This window comes from Canis lupus, chromosome 32, assembly GCF_003254725.2.
Source record: "Canis lupus dingo isolate Sandy chromosome 32, ASM325472v2, whole genome shotgun sequence".
In the NCBI taxonomy this organism is placed as follows: domain Eukaryota; kingdom Metazoa; phylum Chordata; class Mammalia; order Carnivora; family Canidae; genus Canis; species Canis lupus.
In genome coordinates, this window is record NC_064274.1 from 29,929,484 (window position 1) to 29,944,626 (window position 15,143).

A 15,143-nucleotide genomic window follows, 5' to 3' on the forward strand; every position below is an offset into this window, starting at 1 on the left:
GGTCTGCCTCTCCCCCCATGCATGATTTCTCTCAAATAGATCTTTTTTTTTTTTTTTAAAGATTTTATTTATTTATGAGAGACACAGAGAGAGAGGCAGAGACACAGGCAGAAGGAGAAGCAGGCTCCACGCAGGGAGCCCGATGTGGGACTCGATCCTGGGTCTCCAGGATCACGCCCTGGGCTGAAGGCAGATGCTCAACCACTGAGCCACCCAGGCATCCCTCAAATAGATAAGATCTTAAAGTGATAATCCATGTGTAGATGAATTTGTATGCCCGAGTAAAACAAGTCTACTCTGAATTACACAATAAGAATGTGAGTTAGAAAAATTAAAATATGAATTTCAAATATTTTATTAAGGGAAAACAACTAATTTTTGGGTTTCTAAAATCTTTAAAAACATTATAAAACATTTATAAAAAAGCTTCACAAAATACAAATTGAATCCAGCCAGATATTTTGACTAACCTCATGATTCACTATAAAAATCAAGTATTACAAACGCTTGTGGATTTTTACTTTATAGTAATTCCCTGAGGACTTCATTTCACATATATCAAACCCTTTCACCATGTCTAATACCAATAGGAACTATTTTTTTAAGTTCTCATTACACCATTAAGACATTTTAAATTGCTGTATCAAATTTCAACCTAATGATACTTACTTATATAAAAAGATGGAAAATGTGTTTTGAATATAGATACATGAAACAGATTCTATCATTTAGATTTCGGAAAGAAATGCAGCTTTTTAGTTAGCATTGAGGCAAAGCAGGGAACCTGCTTCTTTCCAATTGCATTTGGGTCTTTGCAAAAGTCCACTCGGCGCTGAGAAACTTTCCTGTTCACCAGGGTGAGTAGTTCTGTGAACTCTAGGGAGGAGCCAAATTTTCCCAGCATCTCACACAGATCTTGAATGTACCATGAGCCATTCACAGTTTCCCGATGAGAATAATAACCTAAAAGGAGGAAAAAGGGCACTGAGGTTTTTTTGGCTTTCAGTTACTTTAAGTGAAAAACACCATTATAATGCAGCACCATAGAAGTTCTCAAAAATTTTTGCAGAGTTAAGATGTGTCTGTGATAGTTTTTCTCAGTTGACTAGTCTCATATGGGAAAAGGGATTAATTTATACAATTTTCTGAAAATGGGGTTTTTCTAGTTCGTAAAAATTCCTAAGATCATAGTCACCCAGTGGTAATTCTGACACATGAGATTAGAAAGGAAAACATAGTCTGCTGCATGAGCAAGGAAGAACCATCTTCAAAGTATCTTCAACAAAGCATTCCATGAATATTATCATGACACCAGCACAATCAACGGAGAATAGGCAGCTAATATTCAATCTGACTTATAACTTAACATGGTTCTCAGGAATGATTTTTCTGTAAGTTACTTTATATTTCCTATATCACCGTCTGCCATGTGAGCAAAGAAATCTATTCTAAGACTGTGAACTTTAGTATCAAATCAAGGTGTCTGACAAAAATACCAGTCTGAAGCCCAGGGAAAACTTACAGGAACTCGAGTCAGGAAGGCCTAGTCTTTGAGGAAGGCCTAGTCTTTGTTTGTATTAAACAGCCACCCACCTTCTGCAACAGAGTAACACATGAGAAAATCCGCTCCAGCAGGCAACGTGTACACTGAGGCCGCATCCACCTCCGTTACGTTGTCCTCCAGCTTGTCTGTCCGATGATCCACTACATCCAACGGAAGGACTGGCACGTCATGCTGGTCTCCTCGACAGGCCTAGGAGAAGAGGAGGGAAAACCACTGTCTTTTCTTACCTACTCTTTTCTTCCCAGTGTTTAATACTTACAGTGAATGTAGAATTTAGCACACTTCCACATCAGCATCAACAGAAGCCCCTTTATAGGTAATTCAGAAACCATGCTGTCAAGTTCTGGAGCAAATTAAGCTGACAGTTTTTCCCTACTTAGGTTTTCTTTTAATTAATGTCTTCAAAAAACTGTCTTCCTCAACTGTATACCAGATTGTGTGGATGGAAAGGTATGCTATAGAGAAAGCCTCTGTGGTTCTAAGGTTTCTTATGGATTAACCACACTATAGCACCAGGATGCTACCCCTTTTTTTAAAGGCTATGGTATTTGCCTAAGGTATTTCTTTTTTTAAGATTTTTTTTTTTTTTTTTTATTAGAACAAGCAGGGGGAAGGGCAGAAGGAGAGGAAGAAGCTGACTCTGCTGAGCAGGGAGCCCAACGTGGGACTCGATCCCAGGACCCTGGGATCATGAGCCAAAGGCAGACACTTAACTGACTGAACCACCCAGGTGCCCCTTGCCTAGTGTTTCTATTGAATTAGGGAATATATTCCCAGACTGGGTTGTGCTTGCTTAGCTGCTGCCATAAACTGTCAAAATGCTACCACCTGACCTGAGAAGACATCTTTTCATGTGCCGTTTTCTTTTTGCTTGTACTTCAGAGTGTCTCAAATTCTTATCCACCAATCCTGAATCACACAAAGGCTGACATTAATTTCTACTCTTAAATGACTGTTATGGGGTGAATTTTGTCACCCCCTCCCATTTATATGTAGAAGTCCGAACCCTCAGAATCTCAAATGTGACTATTTCGAGACACGGCCTTTGAAAAAGTAACTAAGGTAAAATGAGGTCTACTGTGCTTCTAATTTATAATTAGCGTCTTAGATTAGGACACAGACATGCACAGAGGAAAGACCATGTGAAGGTACAGGGACAAGACTGCCATGTCCAAGCCAAGGACAACTGCTAGCTTGATCTCAGACTTCTAACCTCCAGAACTGTGTTTAAAAAAAAAAAAAAAAAAAAAAAAAGCATTTATATTGTTTAAGCCACTCAAGCTGTGTACTTTGTTCCGGCAGACCTTGTAAATTTAATACAATTTCATAGTGGTATTTGAAGAGTTATAAGCTTTAAAAAAAGTCCTGAGTGACTTCAGTGCTCAGATAAATAGACCCCTAATACTCCATTTTTACAGGGAGATTTTAATCTTACGTTACCAGGCTTTTTTTCAGAACTTACTTTCCCCACTGTCTTCCTCTAGGTCATATAAAACACCTAGAATTTTGATGCTCTCACTTGCCAAATCAGTGACAGTCAGCTGAGAGCTAGCCTTTATTGAGGGCTTGCATGTACTAGGCACTGTTCAGTCTTTTTCCATTTGTTAGGCGGCTGTTTATCCTCACAGCCACCCATAAGGCAGTGCTATTTTCTCCCCGTTTCACAGATGAAGAATCGGAGGCACAGAGGAATAAAATAACTTGGCAAAATATTTTCCTCCTTTGTGTCTATCCCCACATAGTAGCTTGCTAGTTATTTCTAATTCTCTTGTCTCTGTCGGTACTGGCACTCCTTTTCATGAAGCACTCATGTCATGATTTTCCCTGATTTTTCCCGTTTGCTGGGCCATCCCCCTCAGTGTCTTTCCTTTCTCGTTTCTGTTTTACACTCGTTTTTCAAGCTATACTTGATATGTGCAAACTCATCTACTCCCAAGGCTGCCATGACCATTCATCTCACTACTCTCAAATGTACTTCTCCAACCCATGCCCTGCCTTATGTTCTAGAGCTGTAACTCTAACTGTATGTGACAGATACTCCAATGCTGTTGTCACAACAAAAACCATGGGTCATTCTTATAGATCCCCTACTCCCTCCCCTTAAGGCTTTATGGCAGGTGGAATGTGGCCATGCCTTCCATGCTGTTTATACATACAGAATTGCAGGCACTGGAACATGGTGCAAATTCCTTACTGATGTGCCAAATGAGATGTTTCAGGCCCAAACATTTTTATCCCTAATACCAGTTTGGTTGAAGGTAAAGGTGAGAGGGTGAAGTAAGCTAGCCCCAGAATACCTGCATTCTGCCCACTGGCCTCCATGCGTGGTGCTCTTAAGAGACCCTTTTTCTGGCAGCTCCCCTTGACGTTGGCTGGGCCAGAGTGTGGCACATTGGTTATTTTAAGTCCTTTCAAATGTCAATCTATTAATAAACTGATAATCTTTATTATTTATTCCTTCTTAAGAAGGAATTACTACTAATGGGAATTGCTAACTAATTGCAACTCTGATTGGCTAGGAACCCAAAGCGGCCCTGGCCTTTCCAATTAATGGAGAAAATTACTTTGCAAAATTGGCTTTAGTTCTTTATAATCACATGTGCAAAACCATGGACTTACAGTTAAGATTGTAACATAATCAGTCTTACCTGAATGATAAATATCTTGGGTTTTCCAACTAGGCTCTGACATTTGTCTCCTTTGAATAAGCCAGTCAGTGTCTGAATTTCAATTTTGGCATCATATGCATAAATGTGATTTCCTTCACCATGACTGAGGAACACACATAAAAAGCAATCGGCATCTATGTGGCTAGAGGTTGATGCTGTAAAAGTCCCCCAAGAGTTCACAAAGAAATAAAGATGTTTATTATGTACATATAAAAAATTCAATTTACTAACACTAGAATAAAGCTACATATGATGGAGGAGGAAAATTTATTATAATAAATGTAAAAAGGAAACATAACTTAGTCTTTAATCAAAACCATACTGTATCTGATTTTTAAAAACCTACTAAAAGTTTAAACAAATTTCATTAGCTCTTCTACAACAAAGAATAATGACACAGAAAACATAATGGGATTATTGTGTAATAAAAGTTTCTTTGAATTAGCAGAGAACTTCTGAGAACAGATGGGAAAGACCAAGCAACTACTAATTAACAACTGCTATGTGCTGTCGCCACCCCCAGTGAATGTAGCAGCTTCGCTGTATGTCAGCAGCATTTACAACTTCCAAACCTTATGAGCAATATAGTAGAAAACCTGGTAAGTAGCCAGTTAAAATTAAAATGATTTATAGATTAAAGGAGTCTAGTACAGAGACTCAAAATTTAAAAACAGAACTGGGATCCCTGGGTGGCGCAGTGGTTTAGCGCCTGCCTTTGGCCCAGGGCGCGATCCTGGAGACCCGGGATCGAATCCCACGTCGGGCTCCCGGTGCATGGAGCCTGCTTCTCCCTCTGCCTGTGTCTCTGCCTCTCTCTCTCTCTCTCTCACTGTGTGCCTATCATAAATAAATTTAAAAAAATAAAATAAAAAATAAAAAAAAAAATAAAATAAAAACAGAACTACCACAGGATCCAGCAGTTCCACTATTAGAATTTATTGATGGAAACGAAAATACTAATTTGGAAAGACACTTGCATCCCCCATGCTCACTGAAGCACAATGGTCAGGATATGCAAACAACCTAAGTGTCCATCAGTGAATGAATGAAGAAAATGAGATATAGATATACAGATATAAATATATGTACGTGTGCATATATATATATCCATTTATAGCTGATTATTCTTCAGCCATAAAAAAGGAAACCCTGGCCTTTGCAATAACATGGATCTTGAGGTCATTATGGTAAATGAAATAAATCTGAGAAACACAAATACCATACGATCTCACTTACATGTGGAATCTAAAAAAAAAAAACCAAGCCAAACCCACAGATAGAGAACAGATTGGTGGTTGCTATTAGGTATGATAAAGTGGGTCAAAAGGTACAGGCTTCCAATTATAAAAGAAATCATGGGGATGTGATACACAGCCTAGTGCTTATAATAATACTGTATTATATATTTGAAAGTTGCTAAGTAAAATTTTAAAATCCTTATCACAAGAAAATTTTTTTTGTAATTCTCTATGGTGACAGATGGCAACTACATACTGTGGTCACCATTTTACAATGTATACAAACACTGAATCATTTTGTTGTACACCTGAAACTGATATGTTACACATCAATTACACCTCATTTTTTAAAAACCTCTGCAGCATAAATACATAATTATAACAGTCCATTGCAAATGACTTGAAAATCCACGGCACGCAGTAATTATGATAAACATAAGTTAGAGTACCTACTGCATAGTGATGTAGAAATTTAGAGACAATATATGTAAAACCATTTTTTTTAAATAAAATATTTTGAAGCCATAATATTTTGAAGCCAGTACAAAACTTGGGTATAGGAGTGAATTGAAACATGACCACCCCCCACCCTCAAAAAGGATGTCTGTGTGGTTCAGCGGTTGAGCATCTGCCTTCAGCTCAGGTGGTGATCCTGGAGTTCTTGGATCAAGTCCCACATCAGGCTTTCTACAGGGAGCCTGCTTCTCCCTCTGCCTGTGTCTCTGCCTCTCTCTGTTTTTCTCATGAATAAATAAATAAAATCTTTAAAAAAAAAAAAGCTGCCCAGCATCTGTAGTATTTGCACTTTGACTTTTAATTGCCAAATGAGGCCATTTCATTCATTTCTAAAATAACAGACTGTAACGAGTGGTATGCTAAATACAAAGTTTGGAGGCATAATACTTTGCAAAAGTCTCTGAATCTGGTGGGTAATAACATATAAGCAGAGGCACAACCAGACCTGTAATCCATGCTAAATTAGTTGGTAAGACTTTTTGTTTTACAACACAGTTAAGTATTTGGATGTATTTATAGATAGGATACTAATCCCCTCAGAAGATAAATAGGAAAACTACTCACCCTCATGAATTTTGAGCAGTAGTTCTTCTGCTTTAAGATCATTAAAGCATTTCACCTCAAATCCTAGTTCTGAAAACCTGGTGATAAACTGGATATTAGCTTATGAGCTATTCAAAGTTGTCACATACCCATATTTACTTGGAATACATATATCTATACATGTTTTTATGACCTATAAATTGATCTTGGGAAAGAAAAAATGAAATATGACAATGATGGTTTCCCCTGGTCACCCACAGTAGGAAAGGATTTACTTATAACGGTTCAAGTTAGGATACTGTCATCTGCTATGCAAATATGTATGTGATGATGCGGAGCCTGTTAACATTTAATAGAAGAGAGTTAGGAAGAAAACTGAGGCCAGTTCTCATGGGCTGCTCTGCCCAAGCGAGGCTCCCCTTCAGACACTCTTGCTCTGTTATTTCCTTGGTAGGAACAAGTTCTGACGAGTATCCTGTAAATGTCCCATCCTTGTGACATGTAGATAAAACCAGTACCTGCGCACGAGATTATCCCTGTCTGCGCTGGTGCCGCGCCTGTCCGGCAATGTTAGGTGCCAGAAGAACCGCTCGTGATTGAAGATCAAAGCAATTCCTCTCCTCTTGTGGTCCATTTTGTACTTTTCTTCCGGGTCAAACATTTCTCTGTTGATGAGAAGTTTAAACAATAATCACTTTAAGTCACACTAAATAACGAGCTCTATGCCCAAGACCCACATGTGGGGCAGACAGGTCTGCCCTTTTCCCCTCCCCTGCCAGGCTGACATGCTACTGGTGTGCATTGGGAAAGCCTCACAGCCAAACTGGTAAGGAAAACGCTGAAATATTTCTGTACTGATTGGTAAACAGCAGCCATCCCGAGCACCCCCCGCCCAGGCCCCTCCAGGGGTATCTTTGGTCCAGGAACTGGGGATACCAGCCCGCCCAGGCCCAGCTCTGGCTCCAGGGTCTGCGCCACACCAGTTCCTAAATATTTTGAACATCAGTGTAGGTCCTCACATGACCAGGGGCAGCAGCCAACCCCCAGGTCTACGAGCCCCCTGTTCCAATGCTAACACTCATTCTCCACTCTACTCACTCCCAGGCACCCCCTTCTTGCTTCTTGTGGACTGGTCATGATCAGCAAAGGAAGAGATCTTTATTAGGAAAGAGCACATTCCTACCTCTTATAGAAGGCATCAGTTTCCGTCACATTTTGTTCCTCATCTTTTAAAAAAAAAAAAGTTGAATTTTGTTAATTTACTTTTTGACTTGTAGTAAAACACAGCAAAACTCCCGTGCCCTAAACCCTTAAATGTCGAGTATATGGGGTGCCTGGGTGGCTCAGTGGTTGAGCATCTGCCTTCGGCTCAGGTCGTGATCCCGGGGTCCTGGGATCGAGTTCTGCATCAGGCTCCCTGGAGGGATCCTGCTTCTCCCTCTGCCTGGGTCTCAGCCTCTCTGAGTGTGACTCATGAATAAATAAAATCTTTAAAATAAAAAATAAATGTCAAAGTATATGAAAAGAAGGGGGGCAAGGAAGGGAAGCTGCTTAATAATAAATGAACGATAAACTGACAGCTCAACTTTCTCACCCCAAATTCTCATTTGCAAAATGGGAAGTGTACGATCAAGAGAAATAGAGAAAATACGATGCAAATGCATTCACTGCAGAATATGCCTACAGAAACAGAGTAATGCAATCGCAGAACTATGGACTAGAGCAAATGAAATACGGGAATGTTTTGCAGAAAATGTTTTTGCAGCTATCTCTGTAAACGAAGACATTCTACACAGAACTGAAACACCGTGTGTGGTTAATACCGGATTACCCTGACCTGGAAGAGGGAGAGGTCTGGGCGGGGAAAGGGGAGAGGCAAGGGCAAAGGCCTAAATTTTGGATCTCCTGAGTGGCACACTGGCACTTGCAACCCATCACGTGACAGGGACCTTGTGGGCCACCCTTCACTGAACCCTTCCCTACTCTTGCATCAGTGCCGTGCACCAGAACTTTCTGCAGCGAGGGAACCGTTCTGTACATCTGCTGTCCTATATGCTCGCCGCAGGCCACAAGTGGCTGAGGATGTGAACTGGGGCTAGCGCAGCCAAGGAAGGCAGTTTCTCATTTAATTTCATTTTTTTAAAAAAAGATTTTATTTATTCATGAGAGGCAGAGACCCAGGCGGAGGGAGGAGAGGCAGGCTCCACGTGGGGAGCTCGAGGCGGGACTCGATCCCAGGACCCGGGATCACGACCTGAGCCCAAGGCAGCTGAGTCACCGGAGCCCTAATTTGAAGAACCACGGCGGCCAGCGGCTCGTGCACTGAACAGCAGGGGGCCGGCATCTTCTACAGCCGAGGCCCAGGCACCCCAGGCACCCGTGGCCCTGTTTTCACTAACAGACCTAACGGCCCTGAAGGGAGGGAAAGTAATGAATAAACCAGCATTGGGAGCGTAGCAAGCCGCTCCTCCCCCTCGAAGTCGCTACCGGAAGCCGGTCAGGCCCTCTCCCTCGGCGGCGCCGGGAGGGTCCTGCTCCCTCCTCCGACCACGGCTGTTCCAACCCGGGACTAACCCGGGACGGCGCGCGCTTCCCCCGCAGCCCCTCCCCCGCCCCCCGCCCCCCGCGAGCCGTGCGGACCGGTGCCCCCTGCGCTCCGCGGGCCTGGGCGCCCCTGCCCTGCCCGGCAGCCCCTCCCTGCCGAGACGCGCTCTGCCCCGGCTCCCCTGGGCGCGCCCCCTCTGCTCTGCGGGGACGTGGGTGCTCCCCACCAGCCCCCCTGCCCCCGGGCGTCCTCGCCGCGCAGCCCCTCGGCCACTGGCCGCTTCACCCCTGCTCTGCCGAATACCCTAGTATTCCCCGGGCTTGGGCTCCGCCAGGCGACCTCGGGGCCCCTCGCTGCTGCCCCGCGCCGCCCACTGCAGGCCCGGCGGCCTCTCACTCACTAGGACACTTTTTCTAAGATTTTTATCTATTTCCTCCTGAGAGACACAGAGAGAGAGAGAGAGGCAGAGACACAGGCAGAGGGAGAAGCAGCTCCCTGCAGGGCGCCCGACGCGGGACTCGATCCGGGATTCCGGGATGACGCCCTGGGCCGAAGGAAGACGGTCAGGTCACCGGCTGAGCCACCCGGTGCCCCTCTAGGACACCTTCTGCGACACTGCTCCGCCCAGGACACTTCTTCCTGCAGACACCACTCTTCTGGAGAGTCCTCCTACATCACACAATCCTACCCAAGTACCCCTCACCCTCCGCGCTGAAGGAGACCCCTACCCTGCATACTGCCCACCTCTCACCCCACCCACCGGGATCACTTCCTACTCTCCACACTGCCCTACTAAGCCACAGGAATTTTGTCTCTGTCCATTTTCAAAAGGGTTCCAGGACCTACCTCCTTATCTTTTTTTTTTTTTTAATTCATTTATTCGTGAAAGACACAGAAAGAGAGGCAGAGACACAGGAGGAGGGAGAAGCAGGCTCCATGCCAGGAGCCCGCCGCGGGACTCGATCCCAGGACCCCAGGATCACGCCCTGGGCTGAAGGCAGGCGCCAAACCGCTGAGCCACCCAGGGATCCCTGCACCTCCTTACCTTTAAACCAGTTCCACAACACATCTCAAACTGATCACATTCAATCCTTGTGTGAAGGACCATCACCTCATTCGTTCCCCCCAAACCTGCCCAATCTGGAAAGCACCATCTCTAACACGGTGCACAGGGCAGCAGACCCAGGAGCTCACCTCTTGCCGCTTTTTGCTCCACACTGGGGAGACTACGGCAGCTTGAAGTGCAGCGGGTGGAAGCTGTGCAAACGGCCGGTCACCAAACTGACTCACATCATCGAGGGCGAAAACATTGGAGATGCACATTTGATTGGGTCGTTAAAATTCATTTTTTATACAAATGAGAAATGTCCTTAAGTTTCTCTCAGGCTAATATGGGACACAGATATGTAAATAAATAAGGTCCTCCAGGCAAAAGAAAAAAATCCATTTTTTTTTTTTACAGTCCAAGGAAGGAATTGCAGCATTCCTCCTGGCTAGATGTAATTTAAGCTGTGCATTTGGCTGGTCTCAAACACTGCCCTCAGCTTAGACGTGACCTATAGGTTTAGGAAAGATAGCTAGTTTCAAGTAGCTCCAGAGAACTTAAAATAACATTCAGTTTCAAGATACGGCAATCTCTGAGGGACTTTTAAAAAGTGTTTTGTTGTTACTGTTAGTACTATGAATGCAGAAAGAAACTGGACTCTGAGAACTTATTTCTGACCCTCGCCAGCTCAAACCCCATCTAAGGGCACCCTGCACCTTGCAGAACCCACAATGACCAGGTCCAGCTGCCATTCTCTTCTAGCAATTTGTTCAATCAGAACAGAAAGCGGGGGCACCTGGGTGGTTCAGCGGTTGAGCCGCTGCCTTTGGCTCAGGTGTGATCTGGAGTCCTGGGAACGAGTCCCACATCGGGATCCCTGTGTGGAGCCTGCTTCTCCCTCTGCCCATGTCTCTTCCTCTCTAAGTGTGTCTCTCATGAATAAATAAATAAAATCATTAAAAAAAAAAAAACCCAGAAAGTGATGGACATAGATGTTAGAACCTAAGTTCCAAAACTGGACTGGAGTTAATAAATTTCACCCAGGCTCTGCAGAAAATACTACACCGTGACTCTGTTGTGGTCACTCTAAGTGGATGTCTTCGGCAGGCAAACCTTCAGAAAGGACGCACTTTAACAAGTGTCATCATCACATTGCAGGAATACAAATTTACTGCCTAAGAGTAAATGGCTCTGTTGACATGGAAAAAGTAAAATTTAATGGAGATACCCTATGTAACAGATTTGTAAGTTCCTGTGCATCTATAACCTATTTATCAAAAATGGGTCCGTCATTAAACTTGACTCTTGACCTCTTTGTACTTCTTGCCTCTGATTCAGGCAATCTTCCTTTTCACCATGATGCACCCACCACCTCTTTGCTCAAGCCGGTTAATGTTTTACAAAACCAGTCACTCCTTTTTCTTCTCCTCACCTGGATTTGATAATCCCTCCAGATAGTCCTGCCAGCTGGCATTTGTTGATGGCCTGGCACTTTACATACCTTCTCTCCCTCAGCTCCACAGTCCCTGAGGCAGAGATCCGGAGAGTCCCCCAGGCCTGTTCCGGGACAGTGCAGGGGAGCTGGGACTGAAGGCCAGGTCCGCCTATAAACCAAAGTCTCTGCAGGCTGGTCGCCACGTTAAAGTCCTCCTACACAGAGGCCAGCTACCTTCCTAAACCAAGGGTTCATTTCTCCGGACTTCTCCAGCGTCTGGCGTCACCATCTTCATTCACCGCAATATCTATGAAAACCTACCCATATTCCCTATTAAGAATCTGATAAATCATCCTATATTAAGTAAAGTATGTCAGGCCTCACAGTAAAAAAGGGATGGAATGGAGAGAAAAGGGCACAGGTAGGAAAAGGAAAGCGACGGGTAAAAAGAATGGGGGGGGGGGTGCCCTGAAAGTGGTGGGCCTCCTGGACCCCCGCCTCGGCACGGAATCCACAACGGGAGTGGCCCTGGGCCTGCACTGCGCCTCCCACCAAGGCGGCTCCCCGAATGGCCAAGGTGCCTTCCTACGACCTGCTCCGGGCGAGCCGGCCTGGCGCGGCAGAGACTAAAGAGCGGGCGTAAGGCACTCTGCCAGGTTCAACCTTCTCTTCTTTCTTTTCTTTTCTTTTTTCTTTTCTTTCCTTTCTTTCTTCCTTTCCTTTCTTTCTTCCTTTCCTTTCTTTCTTCCTTTCCTTTCTTTCTTTTCTTTCTTTTCTTTCTTTTCTTTCTTTCTAACTATGGCCAGGCTCGAAATTTCTAGAGCTATCAGAGATAGTTAGTGGCAGGGAAGAATGTTCGCAGGTCCCCGTAGCAGCCGCGGAGGAAGAGGTGGTTCCCGCGGGGATGCACACGGCCCGGGCTGCCCCGGTCAGGTAGCGCCTTGCCCGGGGGCTCCCGCGGGCCGCCTATGCTCTCAGGGCGACGCACGCAGTCCCTGGAGTGAGAAAGGAACACCTGGACCCAACTTCCAAAAGCGAGCTTCCCTAAGGAGCGGGCGCGGGGCCTCGAAGGCAGACGCCTGGGAAGGCGGCCCCGACGGCCCGGGCCAAGTGCCGGGGGCCTTAACAGACCGAAGAGCTAACGCGCTGCCCCGCCGGCCCCGAGCGCCCCCCGGGCCCCGCAAGCCGCCCTCGGAAGCCGCCCGGCCCCCGCCTACCTGCAGGCCCAGCCCGGCGGGGCCCCGGCGCCGAGCTCATCGCGGCCCCGGGCGCAGCTCCGACGCCCGCGACCTCCGCTTCCTGCGCCGCCCGCGAGCCCCCGCCCCTTCCTGCGCCGCCCGCGAGCCCGCGCCGCCGCCCCGGGGGCCCGCCCGCCACTCCCGAGCTCGCGGCGTCCGTCCGCCTGGCGCCTGGCGCCTGGAGACCGGCCCGGGCCTCGGGAAGCGCCGGTTGCCCCCCGGCTCGCACGGGGCCCGCAGTCTCCGCCCCCGGGCTTTGCTCCTCCCGACCGGCTCCGAGGGGACCGGCCTTCCCGAGCCAGCTGCTGTACTGGACCCGTTAGGATCTCTCGTAAAAGCTCTTGGGGGGATTCGGGACAAAGTAAAACTAAAAGTCTGGCTTTCCTGGGTAAAGTTATCCCTTTACCAGGGATAGCAATCGCGCAGAAATTCGGAGCCCGAACTTTGGAGCCTACAGATGGAGCCTTTTCTGGAGCGAGCCTGTTGTCCCCGCCCGAAAATGCCGAACAGCGCGCGCTAAGTGGGCCCGCCCGGGCGCTCAACGTGGCCTGTAACGGGAGCTCCTCCTTGGGTGGTTGGCTATTGTGTAAATTTGCCCCAGTGAACAACTCTAACCTCGGCTGAACAGGTGGCTTCATCTTTTACTTCTCTGGGCCTTGTCATTTAAAAAAGTAACCATCTTCAGAATGGGAAAAGAATGGGTTAAGGCATCATTTCTAATACATTAAAAGTATAAGGGATCCGTCCTCTATAAATACTACCCTGATTGGGGAGAGAAAAAATATAACTTGGTAACTTTTCCTACGTGTGCTCGGTTACTAACTCAGATATGAAATCAGGTTTTTCCTCATCCCATGTCATTTACTAGTGTTCATTTTGCTGTATTTCAGAAATCGACTTTAGTTACTTTCTACTTAAGACATGGAATATCATTCTTTTTGCCTTATATGGTTTTGTGCTAATTAGGTCAAATTGACTACTTAAAACAGTGCCTGGCTTCAAAGAACTCATATTTGTTATCATCTTTAGCTCATTGAAAGGATTGGCCTTTTGGTTTCCCCATTACCTGGCACAGTTGCTTAGCCTGTAGGAGGTGCTCAGTAAATATTTATCCATTGAATGAGATCCAGGGTTTCAGCATTTGCACTCTGGACTTTATTCAGTTTGAATGTGTTATCTGACCACCAGAACTTCCTGTCCTTTTGCCTAATTTTCAGGGTCTTCTCTGAATCCTGAAAACACTCCCTCTATCAGTGGATCCCCAGTTGGCTGACCTTCCACTTATCTGAAAGGAGCAGATAAAGGAATCTGTTACCCTTCCAAGTACCTTGTTATCTCAGAATATTTTATTTTTAAAACATGTGGTTATATTTTAAAATAAAATCTTGTCTATCTTCAGATGTAAGTACAAAGCACTTTAGGATACGTATTTCAGAATTTTAAGTATGTAATTTTAGCCTTGTAAAGCAATAGCTATCCTAATAAAAGGGGTAAGTGCCTAGGATTGGAAAACAGGCTGCCTAGATTCTAATCCTGGCTCCATTTTCTTAGCTGTGAGACATTTGCACAAATAATGCAACTTAACCTCTCCCAGTTTCAAATTCTTCTCTATAAAATGGCGACCAAGGTTACTCAAGTTTTGGAGACAGAAACTGCCAAACTTCTAGAACAGTACCTAGCCCACAGTAAGCTTTCAGTTCATTATTTGTAGCTACTGCAGACTATCTAGGCCTCTTCTCAAACTGTGGTCTCTGAGCCAGCAGTATCAACACCATCTAGGAACTTACTAGAAATGCAAACTCCTGGGACCTATAGAAGTGTATCTCCTGAATGAGGAGCTGGGGGTGGGGCCCACTAGGTGTTTTTAATGCCAGAATCCAGTGAATCAACTGCATGCTCACATTTGAAAACCACTGACATAGACGGACTAGAATCCTACCAATCCTACCTTCTCAAAAAACAAAACAACCCCCCCCCAAAAAAACCTAACGCAAATCCGTATTAAAATAATTAAGATACCCTAAAGACTGAAAGTTACTCAATAGATGGCTTGAATGCACTTTCATAGAACTTTGAAACTGAAGATCTTAGCTGTCACCTATCCTAGAAATGAAACATACGGAACAGATTTCAGAGATAATCCTCAAATTTTGGTCTTTTTGTTTTGTTTTTTAGTTTACTCCACTAAACCTTCTGGTTTTCCCTATATAAGTCACGGAAATATTAGTTTCTATAATCCTGATTCCTACACTTAAGAAAAGCTAAAAGCCAACAAAAAAGGTTTGTAAAGTCGTGAGCAAGGAGATTTTGAAGGATATTTTGGAAACCTCAGCCTGAGGCAGAAAAGCCT

At 45.1% G+C, this 15,143-nt stretch overlaps 1 protein-coding gene and 1 long non-coding RNA gene across 3 annotated transcripts; one reads left to right on the forward strand and one right to left on the reverse strand.

Moving 5' to 3' along the window:
• Positions 1-331: 331 nt before the first annotated feature.
• On the reverse strand, positions 332-13,446 carry CASP6 (caspase 6). 2 transcript variants are annotated; one of them, XM_035709797.1, is made up of 7 exons: positions 13,200-13,446; positions 7,714-7,756; positions 7,049-7,195; positions 6,552-6,628; positions 4,213-4,388; positions 1,594-1,753; positions 332-963 (listed from the first exon to the last, which is right to left on the reverse strand). In XM_035709797.1, the coding sequence occupies exons 1-7, from the start codon at positions 13,429-13,431 to the stop codon at positions 725-727; spliced, it is 1,074 nt and encodes a 357-aa protein (XP_035565690.1). In that variant the 5' UTR covers positions 13,432-13,446; the 3' UTR covers positions 332-724. The 2 variants fall into 2 exon arrangements, with proteins under 2 accessions (XP_035565690.1, XP_025321685.1); XM_025465900.3 differs by lacking the exon at positions 13,200-13,446 and adding an exon at positions 12,773-13,109.
• Positions 13,286-14,305, forward strand: LOC112671640 (uncharacterized). The gene is made up of 2 exons (XR_003143756.3): positions 13,286-13,421; positions 14,011-14,305. It is a non-coding gene; the product is annotated as an uncharacterized LOC112671640 (long non-coding RNA).
• The last annotated feature ends 838 nt before the right edge of the window (positions 14,306-15,143 follow it).